Raw genomic sequence first — 25,564 nt, 5'->3', positions numbered from 1 at the left:
TTTGTTTTTAGTTTAGTGTTTTTTTTCTTTTTATCTTGTGCTGAGGACGCCTAATTTAGATACAGGCGAAATATCCGCGTTATTTTAGTCTTTTCTCTCTACTGGCCGCAGTTTCTTTTGAGGAATTTTTTGTTGAGTTTTATCTTTCTTTGTTGTTTGTTGTCATGTCCGGCCAGTTCAGCTTAAGAACTTTCATGTGTATATTGCCCTTGGGCTTTTGAAATACACTGACCTATCTATCTATCTGTAGTATAAAAAAATTCAAAAAACTCAAATTAAAAAAAAAACTTGTCCAGCAATGTGGTCGATCCGGAAATTCTGAAAATCCTTACTTTTGTTTAAAAAGTATTGCCAGTTGCATTTTTGTACATTTTTTGTGTTGCATTGTAGTGTGCTGGCATTACCGTCTATTGCCAGTATCGACGATTTCCAAGGTTCACAGTAGGTTTTGAGAGAGGGAGAGAGAGAGAGAGAGAGAGAGAGAGAGAGAGAGAGAGAGAGAGAGAGAGAGAGAGAGAGAGAGAGAGAGAGATGTATGTTCTATATATATATATGCATATATATATATATATATATATATATATATATATATATATATATATATATATATAAGTTGTTTGTTTTTTGTGTGTCTGTTGATTGACGTCATGTTTGTGTGTCGACTGATGTCATTATAAGGATTGAGCATTATGCCGTCATGAAGTTGTTTGTCGACTCACGTCATGTTTGTCGACTGATGAAATTACAGACTGGGACACAAATAACGGCCGGACACAGGGAATATAAATGACGACCGGGACATAAGGAATGTTTGATTAGCAATCACCATCAATAAAGCTCAAGGGCAATCATTAGAATAATGAAGTATAGATCTGAATACGGATTGTTTTTCCCATGTACAACCGGGACACGGAATATAAATGACGACCGGGACACTCAAAGAGAAATTAGGGACCGGGACACACATGTATGTTGGTCGACTGACGTCATTATAAGGATTGAGCATTATGCCGTCATGAAGTTGTTTTTCGACTGACGTCATGTTTTTTGACTGACGAAATTACAGACTGGGACACCGGGACACAAATAACGACTGGAACACAGGGAATATAAATGACGACTGGGACACAACTACACCGGGGACGCCGGGGGCACAGGGGGAATATATAAATGACGACCGGTACACAGAGAATGTTCGATCAGCAATCACCATCAACAAAGCTCAAGGGCAATCATTAGAATAATGAAGTATAGATCTGAATATGGATTGTTTTTCCCATGGACAAACGGGACACAAATGACGACCGGGACACAGGGAATATAAATGACGACGGGAAACTCAAAAAGAAATTACAGACCGGGACACCGGGACACAAATGACGACCGTGACACTCAAAGAGAAAACACTCAAAGAGAAATTACAGACTGGGACACCGGGACACAAATAACGACCGGGAAACAGGGACACAACTACAACCGGGACGCCGGGGGCACAGGGTATATATAAATGACGACCGGGACACAGGGAATGTTTGATTGGCAATCACCATCAACAAAGCTCAAGGGCAATCATTAGAATAATGAGGTATAGATCTGAATACGGATTGTTTTCCCATGGACAACCGGGACACAAATGACGAAAGTGACACAGGGAATGTAACTTACGACCGGGAAACTCAAAGAGAAGTTACAGACCGGGACACAAATGAGGACCGGGACACCGGGACACAGGGGATGTAAATGACGACCGGGACACTCAAAGAGAAATTACAGACTGGGACACCGGGACACAAATGACAACCGGGACACAGGGAATATAAATGACGACTGGGACACAGGGACACAATTACAACGGGGACGCCGGGGGGCACAGGGGGGATATATAAATGAAGACGGTGACACAGGAATGTTCGATTACCAATCATCATCAACAAAGCTCATGGGCAATCATTAGAATAATGAAGTATAGATCTGAATACGGATTGTTTTTCCCATGGACAATTATATGTTGCATGTTCAAGAGTCGGTAAACCTGACAATCTATTTATATGCACAGACAATGGGACAGCAAACAATGTTGTATATTCGCAAGTTTATATATATATATATATATATATATATATATATATATATATATATATATATATATATATATATATATATATTCACAGGTGGACACAGGGACACAATTACAATGGCGCATAACTAATATGGCGCGTAACGACTTACGCGCGCGGGGGGCTTGGGGGGCGCGCGAATTCCCCCAACACCTAGTTTTTCTATAATTGTAGCCAAAATCACGTTTTTACTGGCCAATATCTGAAAATTTGGAAAATTCTCGATCCTATACAAGCAGTATTTTCTTGCAGTTTTTAATTGCCCCGAAGTAATCTTTCTCATTCGGTCAAGCAAAAAGTATAACTATAGACAAAATCATATTTTTACCAGTGAATATCAGGTATTTTACCATACTTTTCTTATAAAGATATATATATTTTTTTTGGCACAGTGGTGACCTCGACTTTGTATGGTTTTGACTAAATAATAATAATTTAACTTCTATTGAACTAAAATTGAAGAAAGATAAACCTTCACACAACTATAAGGTGGAAATTTGGAGATACTCACTTTGAAATAAACAGTATTGCCTTACGTTTTCTGTTGTCTCAAATCGGGCATTTTACTGTAAAGAGTCTACTTCTATGTAAAGTGTGACTTTCTCTCTTCATTTAGAGTCTTATGGTAGCGTTGGCCTACAATAGGCGGTTCGACCGATGGAGGATGACTAGCGTCTCTAACTTTCATAAAGTTTATATGTAGAGTATGAAAACGTTTACTTACACATATAATACAGTAAATGTACATACGACGAGGACAGAAACAGAATTTAGAACTTACTCAATTAATCTTAATTGGTGGTTTATATTCAGTAAAACAAGTAGATAAGCACTGGAACATGTGACAGGAACTGGCCTATTTTCATCCGACAACTTAGAGGAATTTCTGTAAATTCTAAAAATAAAAATATGGATATTGTCATCTAAGAAATGGACATTTGACAGAACTTGAAAATTGTTATTTTGCCTCTAACACGGTAAAGCCTACCTTCGCCAAAGTTTACAATATCAAATAAAAAAAAGGCTTTCTTCTTATGAGGAAAATATGTACAATAAAAGTTCAATAGGATAAATCCTTTTATGTCATTGAAACAACAAAAGAATCTCTGGATTCTATGAATCTCTGGAATGGCCGTCTTCGGCAGATAAACTTTATCTGCTGAAGATGGACACTGTATATGTGATTGAAATATCCAGAGAATGGTTTGTTGTTTAATTGTCAAATATAAGGATTTGTCCTATTGAACCTTTGTTTGTACGTCATGGAAAGGCAGTGTGGTCTTCGAAAATACCTACGAGGAAAATGTGTTGCGTGAATTTTCAATTTTGAAGATTGTGAGTCTGGCTATGATTTCGCCACCTCTGGTCTAGACCTCTGGTTTATTGTAGCGTTTAATTGCCTTGTTTTACAGTGTTTTGATCACATTGTAAATATGGATTTTTGCAGTTTTTATTTACTTTCGTTAGTTTCTACTTTATATGTTAGATTAAAAAGAAAAGAAGTAGCAAATGACGAGTAAAAAGTAAATCAAGTCTATTACTCAAACATAAGAGTAACTACAAGAGTATGAATTGGTTCTTGTGTCGCCATCTAGTGTTTGGTGATACTTATCCTTTTTTCAGTGTAAATATAAGAATAATTTATTTAATTTGTGTAGATGGTAAAATGAGTGTTGTAATAAGTGTCTAATATCAGTTCGTGACAGAAAAACGATTACAAAGCTTATAATGTTTTTTTTTTTTGGGGGGGGGGGTCTTAAAGTCTCTTGAAGTTTCAGTTTCTTAAACATTGTATTTTTTTTTCTCTCTTTTTTTGTGTTGAGTCTCTTAATGGTGTAAATGTATTATGCTGTTTTTTTTTTGCGTGTGTGTGTTTTTTTTATCTATTCGTTTCATTTTGTTTCTCTTCTTCTTTTTTCGGGCCATAGAGGCTTACAGGAAAGTTTATGTTGAAGTGTTTTTGTTGTGAATATTTTGTTTGAACAAATTGATTGATTGTTGTTGTTTTCTTTGCTTTTTTTGCGGACGCTACCGCGAGTTTCCACTCTTATAAATTACTCATACTCTTTGGCTCAAACTATAGCTTTCATTCATCTAATTTTAGAACTAATTTAAAGAACATCATGATGATTTTTCAGTCAGATTTTGATTTGGGAAGAATTTATTTAAATTAAAAACTCCGTTTAAATATGTTATTATATTTTTGTCTTTTAGGTAAAAAGTTAGCTGCTAATTTTGACAGCCAAAGTGTGTCATTGAAGCCATCAGTGGAGAATCCAACTTCGTTGGCCCTGTATTCGTCCGAAATCAATGGACCGAAAACGAATCTTGAGGATGAATTTCCATCACTTTCAGCGTAATTTTAAAGTAATGTTATTAGACTTTTTCAAGCCATGTTCAATATTGACTATATCATATCTAAGTATATATTTAAAAGCATACACGTACGCAAGGGGGGGGGGTTGTGTCTGGGTCTGAATCCCCCCTTCATCCGAATTTATTGGCACGTCTTATTCGAATCATTAAAATAGATATCTCCCCCCCCCCCCTGTAAAAAAAAAACAAATTATGAGTATGTGACTGATCAGAACTATAAATTTAGTCTGATTATGAGGATTCTCATAAGATTTAAAAGGAGCAATTTTTCTGTTTGTTTTTTCAAATCTGTTGTCAGTTCTGAAAAGGTGCTGAAGGTCAGAATAACACTTCATTCAGTACGTAAATGTGATTTTTATGTGTCTCATCTAGTTCTAAGCCTTTTTTTGTTCTTGATTTTTTTTTTTTTTTTTTTTTTTTTTTTAGTGATACTTGATTAATTATTTGAGGTTAATCTCTTTATGAGGTGGGGGGTGGAGTAAGTTTAAAACTAAAGAAAGAGGATTGCAATTAAGATGGCTCTGATTCATTAAATCCCTCGATGTATAGCCCTTCCAATGTAACTGTGTGATAAAATTTGTAATCTTAATGATACTCCTCTTCAATTTCCTCCTTTCTCCCCCCCCTCATATTGCTGGATTTCTATTTTTGGCGATAGAACAGGATTAACACCGGGTCTCATCACCCCCTCCCCGTCTGGGTACGGCGCTGTGAATAGTTTCTTTACTCTGGTTTCGGGAAAACGTTCCCAATCGACGTGAACTTGATAACATCTCAAAGTACTAATCAAAGACTACTTCACTTTCATGGTGAATTTTAATCAGGGGTAAATCAGTGCATTAATTAAGGGGTGATGAATTGAATTTTAGATCTTTTTTTACTGATTCGAGGGGTGCAGCTTAGTGTTAGATCTGTCATTTTCAAGCTTAAAATATGCATTTGTGCAATGGGCCTTTATTTGACCTTTTTCCTAAGTAAATTGACCTTATAAAAAGTGGGGGATATCCCCCCCGTATCCAAAATCTGCAATTTTGATCAGCAATTTGTGACGACCAGTGCTCAAAGCCAAATTAAGCAATGCAGCAATAGACCGATAATATTTACAGAAATTGTTTAGGCCAATTTAGAGCATTGTTTTTTGAAAATAGAGGGACTAGAAAGAAAATAGTACCGATAATTTAGATGTTTAGTTTTTGACGATAAGTGTTCAAAGATAACTCAAACACTGCAGAAATAGAACGGTGTTATTTAGAACGACTGTTTAGATTAATTTAGAGTAAGTTTTTAGAAAAAAGAATGATTGCTAGTTCATTTTACTTTGTTGCCAAAACTGAACATTTTTGCCTAATTTCAGTTTCAATATATGTTATCAATTTACAATTTGCTAATATAGCGAGGAGACTAAGTCCAAAACATCATTTGTGAACAAGATTGTACATTATCTTTCGTTATCAAAATAAAACTTACGGAGGGCTGCTAAGACTTCACCACTTGGTGTGAATCTCAGTGCTTGCCTAGTTCCACCCCACGTGGCATATTTTGACAGCACATGGCGCCATCACCTGATGTTTTCGATGTGCAATAATAGGCAGCCCCCGAAGAGAATTCAAGACAGGCGGTAATAAAACTTTTATGTGGGTTGTTTTAACAAAAATGATTTTGTGGTTATAGATCATAAGATTTCCTATAATAAAATTATAGATATAAAATTTCCAGATCAAAGAGATCTGCTACACCATAAAATTCAATTAGCCTACTTAATTAAAATTATTTATTTTAGAAAGCAAATAACAAATTAATTCTGAATTCCTATTGCAGAACTAATCTAATTCTGAAAAAATCAAATACGTATAATAGTATTATGACGAATCAGATTGGATTGTCAACATTTTCTTCATTTGATCTCATCAATCAGGTACAGTATCATATTGTGAAGCCCACTGAACTGATAGTAGTTTAAACAATGTTAAGACTATTCCAATACGTATGTATGCCATTTCTGAGTGTATATTCAACAGCATATACTTACGCAGTGAGTTTGCACCGGGACGTCCATCGCCCGGAATCTAATAGTTTCCCAAATTTATTGGCACTTTTAATTCAAATTGGCTATTTATATTATTCCCCCTCCCACAAAATATAGTGAGTACCTGCTCGTTCAGAAGTATGAACTTAACATAATTAAGGATATCTGACCAGAATAAAAAAAAAGAAGACTATTTTTTTTAATTTCCACACCAGGACCGTAGATTTTGTACAATTCTTTTATTAGTTCTGCAAAAGCCTTACAAGGGATTCAATCGGATTTCAAAGCCCGGAAAGGTATTCAATACGCAGATACGTAATTTTTCTTTTATTTTTAGGCAAGGGACTGTCCTAAATTAATTTTTTAAAAGATTGGATTAATGGTAAGTCACGCTTGATGGAATATATCAGTTTATTTTCTTTGCGTCTGAGGGAGGGGGCAATATAGAAAGTCCAAAGCTTAAAAGAGAGGGGTTGAAATCAAGAGAGTTCTAATTTGTGGAATGTTTCTATTGTATAGCATGTCTTAAATTATTTCGTGATAAAGTCCTTTGTAATCTCATTACCACTCTTGTATAATACTCTTATATATATATTAAAAAAAAATTGTCTTTTCTAAATTTAATGCGACTATCGAATTTTTCTTAATTAGAGTAATTCTGCACCAAGAATTCAGGGATTTGATTTGTAATATTTATGCTTGTAATGGCTACGAGGTAGGCTATTTGAATTGTATTTTGTATCTTATGTTTTTTAATTGAGCTTTCTCAGGTCAGGTTTTTTTGGAATGGCTGTTTACATGATCTATAGGTATAACATCATTCGTAGGCCTATATCTGTTGTACACCTGTTGCTAAAAGTGTTTTGTAATCACGCAGAAACAACTGTTAGCTGACTTCGCGGAAATTAATTGGGCGGGAAATTTAAGTACATTACTTCAAATGTGAATAAAGATTTAAGATCTTCTTCAAGTCTACCTTAAACTTAAAATGAGAATTCCTGCGATGGTTGTGACTTTAGTATGACTTTTTTGTTTAATTAAGTTGGCCTCACGGTAAAAGAGAGGCAAGACCACACTTCCTCCGAATTGAAATGTGTAATTTGTTTGGATCAAAGCCAATTTAAACGATGTTACGTGAGAAAGTTTCTTGGTCCAGTTTCGACGTTCCTGGCCACTCGACATCCTTTGAACTTGAAAATGGAATGTTTAACTTAGAATTTAATGACTACTTGAAAAGAGTAGTGTATCTGGGATTGGTTGTGCTTAACTCCAAAATTATGTAATGCCTTGTTTTATTAGCCATTGAGGTGACATGGAATTAATTTATTTTTAGTTCTATACATAGAAAGAAGAGATTTATATAATCATGTATAATTTTATAAGTTGGTTTTATATAATCGAAGGAAAAATAAATTTTTTGATCGAAATTGTGTCTTTTTTTGCTACTGCAAAATCATCATTTTTTAATGTACATTACCTTTGTCTGGAACAGAATAACCCCTATGTTATAATTCGTGCGATAAGAGGATAAATTCGCAATTTTGAATTTTGAAGGAGTCAAATAACTGTTGTAAAGTTCTTTCTTCTGAGGCCAAAAAGATGAGGGTCAAGTGAACCAAGATTTCGTAAAAAATATTGTATGGAGTAGTTAAGAAGCGATTAGTTCGTCTTCTTTGAACTTTGAGCTTAATTGAGGGAAAATGGACTTTACCGACCTCATCAGAAAGAGGATTTAGCCAATGGAAAGTATTTACCTCAGTTTACCATTTTTGTCACTTGTGCCCTTATCACATGAATGGGATGATACGAACATGGTAAGACACCCCTAGTATGTCGGCGTGATAATTGCCAAAACGGTTTAAGCAGTATTCTGTATTACAGTATCGCTATATGTTTATTATCTTGTGCCGAAAACCAAGGGTAGTGTTTGGCTATAAAGATGTATTTCCCGCTTTTTCAAAATGAGCTATTGTGTAACTAAGAATCTTTAAATGAGGGTTTGGCCACGCTCCCTCTCTCAGAAGCATATTTGTTTCCCAGAGGTTGGAAACAAGTTACATTTGGGATAGGAATGCCATGCATATGGTACATGTGGTGAAACACACCTGTCTAATCGGCTTGATAACGACTAAAACTGTTGAAACAGTATATAGCAATATGTGTAGTATATTGTGCCGAAAATCCGTATTAACATTTCGCCCTAAGGGTGTATCTCCCGCTTTCTCAAAATGAGCTATTTTTTACTTAAGGGTCGCTGGGTTTGGCCGATATTCCGTTTCGTATAAGCATATTTGCTTCATAGGGGAAGGAAACACGTCACAATCTTTTATAAATTCTCTCATGGTGGTCTCTTTAAGATTTTTTTTATGAATCGTGGATGATGGAGGTAGATTAGGTTTTAAATCCTTGTCCTCTCTGTATTGATCTGAATTACCGCTGAACGCTGAAAAACTTGGATATAAAAATGCACTTTTTGAGAATCCAGGTAAAATATATAAAAAAAAAATATTCTTTCGCAGAAACGAGGATCCCAACTGATTTGTATTAGTTGGAACTTGTATTATGGTGTAACTGACTGTGCCTCCATCTCTTTTGTATAAGGGTTCTACTGCCACATGCCGCGTCATTCTTATTTGTATAAGAATGTGAACAAAATCAGTTTGACAGACAAGTATTGTCCAGGAATTAACGAATAATTAGATTTTAATAAGATGGATGTATCTGCTTCTCTTGACGAGCTCTTCTTTGTTTTTGCATGAGCTACTCTTTTGTTATTTGCCAGACATGTATTTTGAATTGCGTATGCTTTTGGGAGTAAATATTCGTTCTGTAGCTGTTAGTCGAATCAGGACTCGTAGTGCTGTTTTGAAAATGGTCGACCGGGACCGCGTCTTTCTTATTTGAAAACCCCTGCAACACTAGTTTCATTGGCAAACTCGGCACCTTGAGGTCAATTTTTGACCGTCCAGCATCCCGCTAGACAGCATAGTTAGAGGAGGGGATAATATAGTGTATGTATAACCCGGTGGAGAATATGCCTGGAGGCACCCCCCTCCCCACCTTCCTCCTAAAGAATTGGGGCAATAGATAAATGTATAAAAGGACTTGCTCGTAAATGTAGGCACAATAACAAAGGGTGCCTTAAACAGTAATCAGTAAACCACTAAATATGTTTATACGAGACTTAAACCGGAAAGGTAAGCAATTAGCTGATAATTAATTAAGTGTTAATCAAGATGTTTTTGCACTCCAGCCCTTGTTTAATCAATAAGTTATATCACTTCTGAGGATAGTTCACCAATGGTGAGTATAAATGGCATAACTGTTATTAAAAGCTTTTTTTACTTCCTATGCAATAGGTAAGTAGTTAACTTAACTTTAGGCAAAGAATTGTTTAAGCAGAATCTCAAAATATTAAAGTATGGCCTTAAAACTATAAGTAAACATGAATTATTTGACGTATTATTATTAATTTAAAAAAAATTTTCTCACAAATGAAGTTTTTCATTTATATAATGCACTTTTTGAAGTTTTTCATTTATATAATGCACATATTATAAAAATGCACTTTTTGAGAATTCAGGCAAAATATATAAAAAAAATATATTTTTTCGCGGAACCGAGGATCCCAACTGATTTGTATTAATTGGAACTTGTATTATGGTGTAACTGATTGTGCCGCCATCTCTTTTGTATAAGGGTTCTACTGCCACATGCCGCGTCATTCTTATTTGTAGGGGCAGTGCTGTATATGTTTGGCTGCTGTGAACAAAATCTGTTTGACAGACAAGTATTGTACAGGAATTAACGAATAATTAGATTTTAATAAGATGGATGCATCTGCTTCTCTTGACGAGCTCTTCTTTGTTTTCGCATGCGCTACTCTTTTGTCATTTGCCAGATATGTATTTTGAATTGCGCATGCTTTTGGGAGTAAATATTCGTTCTGTAGCTGTTAGTGGAATCAGGACTCGTAGTGTTGTTTTGAAAATGGTCGACCGGGACCGCGTCTTTCTTATTTGAAAACCCCTGCAACACTAGTTTCATTGGCAAACTTGGCAGCTTGATGTCAATTTTTGACCGTCCAGCATCCCGCTAGACAACATAGTTGGAGGAGGGGATAATATAGTGTATGTATAACCTGGCGGAAAACATACCTGGAGGCAATCCCCCCCCCGTCCTCCTAAAGAATTGTTGTAAAAGATAAATGTACAAAAGGACTTGCTCGTCTAAACTGGGCACAATAACAAAGGGCGCCTTAAACAGTAATCGGTAAGCCACTAAATACTTTTATACGAGACTTAAACCAGAAAAGGTCAGCAATTAGCTGATAATTAATTAAGTGTTAATCAAGATGTTTTTGTACTCCAGCCCTTGTTAAATCAATAAGTTCACTTCTGAGGATAGTTCACCAATGGTGAGTATAAATGGCATAATTGTTATTAAAAGCTTCTCTTTTTTTTACTTCTCTTGCAATAGGTAAGTAGTTAAAACTTTAGGGCGAAGAATTGTTTAAGCACAATTTTTCTCAAAATATTAAAGAGTGGCCTTAAAAGTATAAGTAAACATAAATTATTTTGACGTATTATTATTAATTTAAAAAGAATTTTTTCACAAATGAAGTTTTTCTAAGGAAAGCAGAGTTACATTAAACCCGAGACGAGTAAAAAAAAGTTAAATAATCGTTCTAGCTTGAAATGAATATAGATCAAAGCCAAGAGGAGCAGAAATTATCATAAATGATCAGGTGAAACTAAAAAAGAACATAAACTATCATTGACAGGATTACCACTAATGCCCTCTAACCTTTCTAAAAACAAGAATGCCATTAGCGCTCTGTTGAAAACAAATATTTATAAGATATGTGTGTTTTATTTGTCAACATGAACAAAAAAAAAGAAAATCCCCTTAATAACAAAGATTTCTGAAAAGATCTATTGAATTTAGATTGATAGATTAATGTTGATTTTCTATTCATTCTTCAAAGGCTCGGCAATTTTGGATTATTAACGTCAGTAAAGATAAATCGTTTAATATTGTTTTTTCAGCTAAACGAAAATGATGTTCTTGTGTTTTGAAGAAGTTCTGATCTTCACCACTATAAATCAAGACCTACTCCTGTTTGTGGTAGTTTCTGTTCTATTTCAGTTCGACTCGATAATCCAATTTTATTTCTGCTTGATTTTCGCATTGATAGTGATTTATGTTTCTTTCAAGCTTGAATTGGTATTTGGCTTTAGTTCTGCTTGTTTTTGGTTTGATGTAGCTCTTAACTTTTCTTTGAAAATCCTTTGTAAGTGGGAGAGAGTTTCAAAATTAATTTCTGTTCATTTTTAATTGACATATCATTTTATTGGTTAGTAAAAGGAGTATTTGTAAAACTTTTTGGGGTTTTCCACTTCAGATTTTTTTTTTGCCTCGACAGTTGCTTACTTGTACCACTAGATGGGCCTCCCATTCACTTCCTCAATTTTCCTGACCGCTTAGTTTATTGCGGTGCTGCAACAAGTACTCCAAATTTTTACTTAAGTATCAAGTATTAAGTACTCATTGTGTTTTTACTTAAATATCAAGTAATAAGTACTTTCCAAATTTTTACTTAAGTATCAAATATCAAGTACTTACCAAAATTGTACTTAAGTATTACTTCAATTACTTCAAGTACTACTTCAAGTATTTATCCTATGTATATATATATATATATATATATATATATATATATATATATATATATATATATATATATATATATATATATATATATATATATATATATATATATATATATATATATATATATATATATATATATATATATATATATATATATATATTTCTGGTATCAAGCCCATGCTACCTTCTTTTAAAGCCATTATGAAGGATTCTTAGCCCCTTCCTTTGCCTATAAAATGCCCCCTGTCATTCCTCTCTTGGAAATCTTGATCAAGAACCATAATTTCCGTTTTATCGTTTTTAACCGTTTCCCTTGTTTGGCTGGTACACACCCAATGAAGTCCAAGAAAATAATCTTGCCCAATTTTCAACACAACGGCTTGAAAGGAAAAGACTATCAAAACAATTAAGTGCAGTCAAAAAACTCTTGATTGGATCAGACATATCACATGACAGGATTAACACAGTGCACGTAGAGTTGAACTTCTGGCGATTAGTGTTCAATTAAATCTGGCATGTTTGAAAAAATACAGGGTTATTCCGAAACACGCGGGAATGATAAAAAAAAATATTGAAAATAATTGTTTTCCCTTGTTTGGCTGGTAGACACCCAACGAAGTCCAAAAAATAATCTCAACCAATTTTCAACACAACGGCTTGAAAGAAAAAAACTGTCAAAACAATTAAGTGCAGTCAAAAAACTTCTGATTGGATCAGACAGACCACATGACAGGATTAATACAGCGCACATAGAGTTGAACTTCTGGAGATTAGTGTTCAGTCAAATCTGGCACGTTTGAAAAAATACAGGGTTATTCTGAAACATGTCGGAATGGTGGAGAAAATATTGAAAATAGAAAAATAAACTTTGGATTGGCTTTAAAACAGATAAAAGGTAATAAAGTAGTTCAATAAGTAATTCAATAAGTAAAAACCTTAGCAACAAAAAAACTCAAATTTAAAAGTAAGGAGCCAAGTGAGTCAGTTGCAGACTTTTTTAATAAGAGAAATCAAAGCTCAATAAAAAGGAGCAGCAAAAATCCACACTTTTTGCAGCTAGCTGAAGGTCGCTGGCTCTCAGGGTGCTGAAAGAAGAGAAGGGCATGAAAATGAAGTCTTGATTCACACTTTGATGACATGTCTCGCCCTCGGCACCTTTACAGGAAAACTGCCTCAAGTTTTCAAGTTAAATTTCAGACACGCTATGAAAATGTATGTCATCTATATCCTTTGGCTGGTTTTACACTCAAGCAAGCCGCATACTGTGTAGTCAATTCAGATGGTCGGTAAAACTCCCTACAAACATATATTATAAAATCACGGGCCTGCAGCAAGCCCCCTGATTCAGACGCATTCCATGCGGCTGATCAAACTGCAGAACGAATGAACTTTATTATCCGTAAAAGTATAAAAAAACACAAGGTACGGAGTATTATACATAAACAAAAACAAAAACGATAAACAGCAAGAATAAAATTCAAACTGACAAAAGACAACTTGGACTAATTAACCAGTATCAATATGGAAAACAAGGCTAAAAAAGGTCATAAACGTGAAATAAAGTAGATAGTCTTTTTACATAAATCATCACTGGAAAACCGAATCCAAGAAGGCATATCTATTAAACCAAGTTGATCAATTATTCTACTATTTTGGTGCCATCTAGGAAGCCGGAGGAGGAATTTGCAATATCTGAAATAAGCCACACGTAGAGTATGGCGATTTTTCTTACGAAATAGATGAGCCAAGACTGATAAAAACAAAAGCACAGGGACGCAATAAGCGTTATAAATCATGCACAAACCGTTGCGGTTGTAACGGCTTTTGTTTGGGGATATTTTTCCGTAAACGACGCATAGGTTCTTCACGGCTTGATTCATTAGGGATGAAAAGGTAGTGGAAAGTGTTGGACCGAAACACAGACCAAGCCAACTAACTAAAGAAGAACATGGCAGAATTGCAGTTCCAGCAACAAATGGAGCGACCGCATAAGGGCTATTAATACAAATAAACTCAAATTTAGACGCATTAACTGAAAGTCGAATCTTAGATAGTTCATTGGTTAATATAGTAAAATTGGAAAGCAATCCACGGCGAGTCCGGGCAACAAGAAGAACGTCGTCTGCATATGCAACAGAAGACAAACCAATATTACCGTAAGAAACAGAACTTCTAAGGGGACGCAGGCACGATGCAAGCACACATTTAAATACACTAAAAGAATACGGCAGAAGTTGCAACCTATCTATTTCTAGCAGCTGTTTTCGCACCATGAAGTGGCAAAAACCATGAGACTAAGTCAAAAATCTTCTGAGAAAAAAGGAATAAAACAAGAGCTAAGAGCTGATATGGCACTTGTGACGAGGTCGGGAGAGCCAAGAGCTCATATGGCATGAGCTCTAGCAAAATTATAAGAATCAATAGATTAATTTAAAAGAAAAATCAGAGGCTTAATGCTGGTCGGCATTTAAAATAAGAGCCCTGAGACACAAGGTCCTTTCAAATATCAACCCTCATTAAGATCCAATCACCCAATCGCAAGTTAAAAATACCTCATTTTTCTAATTTTTCCTCTCCCTTCAGCCCCCCCCCCAGATGGTTGAATCGGGGAAATCAACTTTACCAAGTCAATTTGTGCAGGTCCCTGACACGCCTACCAATTTTCATTGTCCTAGCACGTCCAGAAGTAGCAAACTCACCAAAGTACTGGACCCCCCTAACTACCCCAAAGAGAGCGGATCCAGTCCAGTTTCGCCAATCACGTACTTACGACATTTGCTTATTCCACCCACAAGTTTCATCCCGATCCCTCCATTCTAAGCTTTTCCCAAGATTTCCAGTTTCTCCCTCCAACTCTCCCCCAATGTCACCAGAACTGGTCGGGGTTTAAAATAAGAGATTTGAGACATGAGTTCCTTCTTAATATCAAATTCAAAAATACCTCACGAACGGTCACCCACTCTTAAATTAAAAATACCTCAATTTTTGTAATTTTTCCGAATTAACACCCCCTCCAACTCCCCCAAAGAGAGCGAATCCATTTCGATTATGTCAATCACTTATCTAAGACTTGTGCTTATTCTTCCCAACAAGTTTCATCCTGATCACTCCACTCTAAGCGTTTTCCAATGTTTCCGGTCCCCCCCCAAATCCCCCCAATGACACTGGATCTGGTCGGGATTTAAAACATGAGTTCCGAGTTACGAGGTCTTTCTAAATATGAAATTTCATCCGATGAAATTCAAGATCTGATCATTCCTTTGTAAGTCCAAAATACCTCATTTTTTCAAATTTTTCAGAATTAGCCCTCCCCCAAACTCCCCAAAAGAGAGTGACTGTTTATGTCAATCACGTATCTAGGACTTGTGCTTATTTTCCCCACTATATTTCATCTCGATCCCTCCACTCTAAGCATTTTCGAAGATTTTATGTTTCCCCCTCCAATGTCACCTGATCCGGTAGGAATTTAAAATAAGAGCTCTGAGACATGATATCCTTCTAAATATCAAATTTAATTAAGATCCGATCTAATTCTTGTCCTCCTACTCGCCCCAGATGGTCGAATCGGGAAAACAACAATTTCAAATTTAATCTGGTCTGGTCTCTAATACGCCTGCCAAATTTCATCATCCTAGCTTATCTGGAAGTGCCTAAACTAGCAAGACCGGGACTGACAGACCGACAGAATTTGCGATCATTGTACGTCACATGGTAAATACCAAGTGCCATACAAAGTAGTTTTTCTCTGGGGATGGAATATTTGGTTGAAGGTTGGCTTCAGTATGACTTATTTTGGAAAAGGGTTACTTCCAGGCTTTGGGCAAGCCATGGATGGAAGTAATTACAGGCCCTACTAAACTGAAAGAAAAATTGACTTTCCTAAAACTTGAAACCCCTCGCCCTATTTTAGATAGCGCTTGTGATATCAGAGCTCGATATGAGCCCTGATCCTAGTCATCTTTGGTCTAGATCCCCTCGTTCTATTTGAGCTAGGGTTTTAATCTCAAAACTTGATTTCTGTCACGGTCTTAGGCACCTTTGGTTCAATCTTCACTGAGATCCATCAATCTCTCGCAAGTTACACAGAATTAAATGAAAACTAAACTTTTTTTTAGTACTTAAAGCCTCCTCTCCCTAATTAAGCTAGGGTCTTTATCTCCAAACATTATGTGTCTTATGGTTTTGGTATCTTTGGCTTGACTTTCATTGAGATCCATTACTTCATTCGCAAGTTAAAGTGAGACAAACAAAAAACTCAACTTTTTTAGCACTTAGAGCCCCCTCACCCTAATTAAGCTTGGGTCTTCATCCCAGAACTCAATGCATATCATACTCTTAGGCATCTTTATTCAATTTTCATCGAAATTCATCTCTCCATTTGCAAGTTACAGTGAATTAAATGAAAAAATCGAATTTTCTTTTTACACTTAAAGCCCCATCGCCATAATTAAGCTCATTTTTAATCCCAATAGTTCAATTTTAATACAAATCTGACTGGCGGTTCTCCCGCTATACTCGATTGCACAGACGAGAGGACAGACAGACAGATTTCAAAAACCTATCTTGATGGATATTTTCCACTATCCAAATAGGTGAGGATGCCTGGATGATGATATGCTATTGTTTTCCTTTTTTTGGATCCAATGAGCCAACACGGCTACCTAATACGTTGCAAAATCTATCCGTCCGTCTGTCTGTCTGTGCGTCCGTCTGTATAATCAACTATAGGGGGAGAACCGCTGGTTGGATTTGGATGAAAATTTTGATGGCCAGATTTGGTGCCAAGGATCATGAGACACATCAAGTTGAAAGATGAAGACCCTGGCTCAAATACAACAGGGGGGAGAGGGCTTTACCTGCTAATAACAGTTTTTCGTTTAATTCAGAGTAACTTGTGACTAAAATGATCTGAATGAAAGTTGAACCAAAGAGGCCTAAGACCATGGCACATCAAGTTTTGAGATAAAGACCCTAGCTCAAATTTAACAAGGGGGGTCGGTTTTAATTCCTGAAAAATTTAAGCTTTCTGTTTAATTTAGTATAACTGGCAAATGGAGTAACGGATCCGAATGAAAACTAGACCAAAGATGCCTAAGATCAGGGCTCATATCAAGTTCTGGTATTACAACCCCTATATCAAATAGGTCGAGGGGGAGAGGGTTTCAAGTCTTAAGAGATTTGAGTTTTCCTTTAATTTGGTAGGGCCTATAACTTATGAATGGAGTGACAAATCTGAAGTCAGATTCGTCTGAATACCTGAATTTGCTGGAACAAATTTGTCAAAATACCACTGCATTGGATCCAGCTAGAATTCTCTAGACTTGTTTACTGCAGATAACATATAGGTGGGCAAAGATTCATAGCTTCAGTAGTTTTATCAATAATATGGTCCTGAAGATGATGAATGGTAGAAATCTGGTTCAGTTGTCGAGATGACAAAACTTAAACACTAATGTCAGAAATATATGCCCAAATGGACTACAGTATGCAACATTTAGCACAAAACAAGGGATTTTAACTCACTTTCGACCAGTGAACTGTGAAATAATTTCAATTTTCTTTTTTATATAACTTTTAAACAAAAGTTTGCTCTAAATGTAAAGGTGATGTTTTCTTCTACATTGCCAAAGCACACACACAAAATTTTCGTGTCAAAGGTAAAATATTTGAAAAACAAGTACATTAAAAGTATCTTAAGTAATAAGTATTTCGTAATCTTACTTAAGTATCAAGTAATAAGTACACCGTAGAGTTTTTACTTAAGTACAAGTACAAGTAATGGCAAATTTTACTTAAGCAGTACTTCAAGTAAAAGTACTTCAAGTAAGTGACAGCACTGTTGGTCAACAGCAAACTATAAGCTGCGCTCAAGTCAGCCAGTAAAACTCGTTCTTGTTTGAACATAAAAAAAAACTAGTTTTTTAACTGAAAGTAAGGAGCGACATTAAAACTTAAAACGAACAGAAATTACTCCGTATATGAAATGGGTTGTCCCCTCCGCAATCCCTCGCTCTTTACGCTAAACTTTGACTCTTTGCCACAATTCTGCTTTTTAAAACAATTAAAAGCTTTAGCGTAAAGAGCGAGGGATTGCGGAGGGGACAACCCATTTCATATACGGAGTAATTTCTGTTCGTTTTAAGTTTTAATGTCGCTCCTTACTTTCAGTTAAAAAACTAGTTTTTTTATTTAATTTCAAGAATGATGCTGAATTCACATGCATATGATTTCCCATCAGAAAACCAAAACGAAAAGCCCAAGGCTTGTTCACACGGAAAATTCTCATATTCACCTCAGGTAAATATCATTTCTAAAATTTCCTTTAGTTTAAAAACTGTCATGTATTTTAGTTATATATTATACTATATATATATATATATATATATATATATATATATATATATATATATATATATATATATATATATATATATATATATATATATATATATATATATATTATTACCTTAGTTATATATATTTTCCTTAGTTCAAAGCAGTATAATTATCTGCATTCCTCCTTAAAAGTAATCAGGCTATTGTTACTTAAGCCAGAAGAAAACCAAAAACCTTAGGTTTTTCTAGAACCAAAGTCAGGTCAGAAATCCCATTGTACCTAAAGAAAAACCAAAGGTTTTTGTAAAAACCAAACGCTTTTGAATAGTTTAATTTAAAGTTCAATATTTAATTGTTCATAGACAATTAAAGTTCAATATATAATTGTTCAATAGACAAGATTAAAGTAAAGAACCAATGACAGTAGACTGATTCTTTAATATACAATGGTTGATTTTATTGATATTATTATAGGAAAACGTTTTAAATGTGTATTGTTTAAAACTAAACTGTAATAAGACAATTTTGACCAAAGCTAAATGTTTTGGCTGCACAGTCACTATTTGGCTTACTGGTTCCCTCTTTACTAGGTTGCAGTTTTTTTTTCCTGGATATTGTTGATCATCAATGGTTCGGTGGTAAAATACTCGCCTACCACATGGGCAGCCCCAATTCTCTTTGCGGTCATTTTAATCGTCCTGCTTTTTATAAAATATTGTGGTGGTCATGTGGAAATTCTAGGTCATATTGCATGATATTGCATAACAGTTTTTGCTTTGTTGAGTATTTCAGCTCAATATATAGGATACTGACTAAGAATGAGTATATAGGAAAAGTAAGAATGAAGCCACTAGACCCTCATGGTCCAAACCGGCGGTACTAATCTCCGTTTCGTGGCCCTATAGCCAGGAAGTGCAGTGAGGGGTTGGGAGCAAGCCATCCTAAGAAAATCGCATATTCTTTACCTGATATTTATTTAACTAAAGAAATACCATTTTTTATCTATTTTTTATTATTATTATTAACGAATGGATAACAAAAACCCAACAGTTATCTTCTATATAATACTAATGAAACAAAATAAACATTACCGCATTAAGTTTCAGAATAAACTCACTCCAAAATCAGTCAATCAATCCATCTCTAGAATATTGGCTAAAAAAAATATATTGCAAAGAACCACGGAATTCTTCAAGTCTACTTTCACTTCTGCTGAAAGTCTGTTCCAGACTTCACGGCCTGTATACCTAATGGAAAACTTAAACTTGGTATTAATAGGAACTAATGTTCTAATCAATTCAACATTTCTAGTTTTATAACTACGTTCCGTTTTCTTATAAAAGTTCGGAAAACATACTGATAATTCAAAAGAATTTATACATAAACAGATTTACACAAAATTTAGACAGAGTGAAAAACGGTAGAATTTTAGTTTCCACATTGAATGGTTTTCGAAAACAAGACTGAATTTGTTTTCTTCTTGTTTTTTCTTTTTCTTTTTTCACCGACACAATTTCTTTTTGCTTTTATGTTTCCTTTTAGGTGTCCTCACACGTTTGACTTTTTCCTTGTTGGGATTAGAAGGAGAAAAAGTGTTCGAATCCTCTGAAACATTTTCCTCGATTTCGTCTTCGTCTTTTTTGACTTGAGAAGTTTCTATCGTTTTGCAAAGATCTTGTTCTCTTTTTATGTCGTGTTCTCCTTTTTTCGATGCTTGGGTTACAGTGCCACTTTGAGAAATAGGCCTTTCTTCCTTCTCAGCAGCCTTCTGAGGCTTCTCTCTGTCCTCTTTCTTCTTCAACTCTTCGCTACTTAATTCGACTGTACTCTTCATACCAGAATGTGAAATCGACTCTCCTTCCCTCTCATCAGAAACATCTTTTACTGGAATTACTTTTTCTTTACTAGTCTCAGTCTTAATTGCTGTTTCACTCCTTGTACTTGACTGAGAGTTACGCTCTTCTTTCTCTTGTCCTGGACGTTCCTCCGTTTCAGGTTGTCTATATTTTTTTACGGCCCACCAGAGTGATATTGCGGCACAGGAAACCGGGATTGCAATGGCAAGGCCTCTGAATATGATACTCATACTTTATATAAATGTATACTTTATACTTCCTCACTGTATAAGATTTACTGAATAAATGATGACTACACCATGAAAAATCCGACATATATGGTTAAAATGACGTCACCAATTTTACACTGCCATGTTTACATAATGACGTCATCTACAAATACAAAGACTTGAAGCAGATAAAAAACCATAGCGACGTCAAATTAAAAATCACATCTTAACATTCTGATGACGTCATGTAATAATCATAGGCCTAGGTAAACAGCAAAGTGGGCGCTATGTATTATTTCTTTTATTTTTTATTTTTTAAGGCACTTCCTATAACTAAAATAAAGTTCAATTCTTATTGCTTTATATATTTAGTTCGAGGAAAGGGGTAATACACCTATTTGGATCCGCCCCTTCTTTCTTATATACATAATATTGACTTTCAGCTTCCTAGTGTGACCTTTTCAGAGTAAATATCCCTCTTGTATCCTGTAATGTACGGAGGAACTACCAAGCTAAGTATATTATGTGAAAATAGCTTTCAGCTTTCCTTTTTTAAAATGCTTTAAAATATTTTCGGTTGCAAGGTTAGCTTGCTGCTGCCCCGACTTTAAATCCGAACAGACTTTGTACAGTAAAGAGCCGACTCAAGTTTTACCAACCAGTCTTTTCTTAATCCTTTGGAACCATCTTTGGTCAATTAATACCTGAAAACCCTGACTTTCTAACATTTTTTCCCTTTGTTTCACAACTTTGAGGCTTTTAGGGCTGTAAGATACGTCCGTAAGTGCTACCACAATGAGCCTCGGCCATAAATAAGAAAGCTTAAGCAATTAAATTCACCAACATTTTCAGTCCTTAAAAATTTTCGCCCTTTCTCGACTTCTAATTGGTGTTTGTCACCCAACTAATCACATCATCAAAGCTTTGGCTCTTCTCAGACTTATAAATTATTGTTTTTTATAGCCAACCAATTGTAGCGTTTAAAACTTTTGACTATTTCTTCCTAATCATCGGTATGAACGACCCTCAGCCTCTCTGCCTCAGATGCGTCACGAGCCAAAATGTTTGGAAGTGCGAAAATGGATTTTACTGACTTGCTGGCTATTTTTACAGACCGGTTTGAGTAATATTGCTATTGAGATTCCTTCATTTTTTGTTTTAACGCAATAGATTCGTCTTTCATCTATTTAACCTCAATTATTTCCATCGGCCCATTTACTTAATAAAAAGAAGATTTGTGTCTGTTAAATAGTGGTGCTTCGTGCTACTATTTTACCGACTGGCTGTAAACATTAGGGGCGCCCTTTCTACCCCCTTATGTGACGCCCATGCATTGAGAAACGTTCTCATTTGCAAAAATCTATTCTTCAAGCATGAGGAAAAACTGTCAAGCTACGTGGAATGGACAGCTTCTATGGTGTCAATTAAATAAAAAAAACTAATTTTTTTAGCTGAAAGCAAGGAGCGACATTAAAACTTAAAACGAACAGAAATTACTCCGTATATGAAATGGGTTGTCCCCTCCGCAATCCCTCGCTCTTTACGCTAAAGCTTTTAATTGTTTTAAAAAGTAGAATTGTGGCAAAGAGTCAAACTCTGACTTTGGGAAAAACATGAGCGTGGGAGGGGGCCTAGATACCCTCCAGTTTTTTTGGTCATTTAAAAAGGGCACTAGAACTTTTCATTTCCGTTAGAATGAGCCCTCTTGTGACATTCTAGGACCACTTGGTCGATACGATGACCCCTGGAAAAAAATAAAATAAACGAACAAATAAACACGCACCCGTGATTTGTCTTCTGGCAAAAAATACAAAATTCCACATTTTTTTAGATAGGATCTTGAAACTTCTACAGTAGGGTTCTCTGATACGCTGAATCTGATGGTGTCATTTTCGTTAAGATTCTATGACTTTTAGGGAGTGTTTCCTCCTATTTTCTTAAATAATGCAAATTTTCTCAGGCTCGTAACTTTTGATGGGTAAGACTAAACTTGATGACACTTATATATTTAAAATCAGCATTAAAATGCGATTCTCTTGATGTAGCTATTGATATCAAAATTCAATTTTTTAGAGTTTTGGTTACTATTGAGCCGGGTCGCTCCTTACTACAGTTCGTTACCACGAACTGTTTGGTTAAATAAAAAAACAGGTTTTTTGAAATGAAAGTAAGGAGCGACCTTAAAACTTAAAACGAACAGAAATTACTCCGTATATGAAAGGGGCTTTTCCTCCTCCACACCCCGCTCTTTACGCTAAAGTTTTTTATTGTTTTAAAAAGTAGAGTTGCGAGAAAGAATCAAACTTTAGCGCAAAGAGCGGGGTGTCGAGGAGGAAAATCCCCTTTCATATACGGAGTAGTTTCTGTTCGTTTCAAGTTTTAATATCGCTCCTTGCTTTCGTTTCAAAAAACTTCTTTTTTTTATTTAATTTCTGAAAGTTTTTGAATTAATGCATGTCTGATTTTGGCTCTCCGTACACAAATTATTAAAATGAAATTTGTATATTAATTCTTTTTTTGGCTAAATGGCTTTCTCTTAGTTTTGATCAGACGATTTTGAGAAATAAGGGGAGGGGAAGGAGGCCCAGTTGCCCTCCAATTTTTTGGTTACTTAAAAAGGCAACTAGATCTTTTAATTTTTAACGAACGTTTTTATTAGTAAAAAATATACGTAACTTAAGAATTAACTTACGTAACAAACTTTTATATTCTTATATTTTTGATTATATATATGAGGGGGGCTGGTCCCCTCGTTAATACCTCACTCTTTACACTAAATCTTGCTTTGTCCTAATTATTTAAGAATGACCCCTGAATCAGAAAGGCCGTAGAATAAATAGTTATTATATAAGTATTTATCTCCTCCTAAATACCTCGCTCTTTATGCTAAAGTATTTTTAGAACCCCTCATATGCGTAATAATCTCTGCTCGTTTTAAGTTTTAATGCTTCTCCTTACTTTCAATTAAAAAAACTTTTTCATGTTTATATTTTCATTGTTTTTTTTTTAATAGTAATGCTAGAAAAACCTGCGCCCTTTTCATTGAATTTCTCTTCCCCCATGAAATATTCCTCCAAGGAAAGATCCTCCCATATAAGCCCCCTCCCCTGAACCCCACACCCAAACCAAAAAAATCCCCCTGATAACGTCGGTACACTTCCCAGTAACCATTACTGTATGTAAACATTAGTCAAAGTTTGTAACTTGCCGCCCCTACCCCAGGGACTGTGGGGGGTAAGTCATCCCCAAAGACATATTTATTATGGTTTTCGACTTTGCGTAAGAAAATGGCTATCTCAAAATTTTGATCCGTTGACTTTGTGAAAAAAATGAGCGTGGGAGGGGGCCTAGGTGCCCTCCAATTTTTTGGTCACTTAAAAAGGGCACTAGAACTTTTCGTTTCCGTTGAATGAGCCCTCTTGCAACACTCTAGGACCGCTTGGTCGGTACGATGACCCCTGGGAAAAAAACAAACGAACAAATAAACACGCACCCGTGATTTGTCTTCTGACAAAAAATACGAAATTCCACATTTTTGTAGATTGGACCTTGAAATTTTTTCTACAGGGTTCTCTGATACGCTGAATGCGATGGTGTGATTTTCGTTAAGATCCTATGACTTTTAGGGGGTGTTATCCCCTATTTTCCAAAATAAGACAAATTTTCTCAGGCTCGTAACTTTTGATGACAAAGACTAAATTTGATGAAATTTATATATTTAAAATCAGCATAAAAATCCGATTCCTTTGATATATCTTTTAGCATCAAAATTCCGTTTTTTAGAGTTTCGTTTACCATTGAGCCGGGTCGTTCCTTACTACAGATCGTTACCACGAACTGTTTGAAAGTCGAGATAAAATAGCTAAAACCTAATTGTAACACGAGAGATTTTTGGTTTCCCGACGAAATTTGGGATTGAAGATTATTCTAAAAGCTGCCTTGCGATTGGAAATTATGACTGGTGGGATGCACTGTTTCCACATTAGAGCAGCACTACTGAATCTGTAGATGTTGGTCTTTTTTTTTTTCTTTTTTTTTTGCATCGTATTCAGTAGTCAATAGCTGGATAATGGCAAAAGATGAATTTTCCTCAGGAGCTTACAAATTCTTCTCTGAATTTTACAATTCCTCCGAAGTCTGTAAATATTCTAATAGTCACCCTCCCCTCAAAGAAGCTTTTTCTACCATACTAAATAGCAAACGTAAAGCAAATAAGCTTCCCGATCTTATATAGCCGTTAATTAACAATTTGCAATTACAGGCAGATAGGGGGAATCCCCGTTAAAGGTCAAGTCATATATAAATTAAATGAAAAAAACAAGTTTTTCAACTGAAAGTATGGAGTAACATTAAAACGAACAAAATTATTACGTATACGATTGGGTTCACCCCCTCGCCAATACCTTGCTTGTTACTCTAAAGTTTAAATTGTCTTCTAGTTCCTTAAGAATGACCCCCTGAATCACAAAGGTCTTTTAATTAGAATACATAGCTCTTTTGAAAGTTCTAAAAAGAAATTAGCGTAAAGAGCGAGGTATTGACAAGGGAGTGAACCCCATAGATATACGTAATAATTTTCGTCCGTTTTAAGTTTTAATGTTGCTCCTTACTTTCAGTTGAAAAAACCTGTTTTTTATTTAATTTCTGATCTTTTTAAAATAATGCTGGGAAATCCGGCGCAGCCTTCATGGAAAATTCACTTCCCCCATGAAAAATTCGCATGAAGATCGCCCCGTAACCCCTCTCCTTCCCCCCCCACCACTAGAAAAATCCCCCCTGAAAATGTCTGCATACTTCCCAATATATATTTTTTACTATATGTAAATAATTGCCAAAGTTCATAACTTACAGCCCTTCCCCTGGGGACTGTGAGGGATTAAGTCGTCCTCAAAGACATATTTAATAGATTTTTCGACTCTGTTGAACAAAATGGCTATCTCAAAACTTTGATCAGGTAAAATTGGCAAAAAG

The 25,564-nt window shown here is 35.4% G+C and overlaps 1 protein-coding gene across 3 annotated transcripts in view; it reads left to right on the top strand.

Annotated features, from left to right (window-relative positions):
• LOC136037364 (gametocyte-specific factor 1-like) overlaps positions 1 to 7,946 on the top strand; it is a 41,080-nt gene extending 33,134 nt beyond the window's left edge. For all 3 annotated transcript variants that reach the window (XM_065720096.1, XM_065720079.1, XM_065720090.1), the window contains one exon: positions 4,332 to 7,946. In XM_065720096.1, coding sequence (XP_065576168.1) covers positions 4,332 to 4,477 — 146 coding nt within the window. In that variant the 3' untranslated portion in view covers positions 4,478 to 7,946. The remainder of the gene's footprint in view (positions 1 to 4,331) is intronic.
• The last annotated feature ends 17,618 nt before the right edge of the window (positions 7,947 to 25,564 follow it).

Source organism: Artemia franciscana, chromosome 2 (genome assembly GCF_032884065.1).
Source record: "Artemia franciscana chromosome 2, ASM3288406v1, whole genome shotgun sequence".
In the NCBI taxonomy this organism is placed as follows: domain Eukaryota; kingdom Metazoa; phylum Arthropoda; class Branchiopoda; order Anostraca; family Artemiidae; genus Artemia; species Artemia franciscana.
Note: the sequence above shows the minus strand (reverse complement) of the source record. Positions and strands in the feature narration are given on the sequence as shown.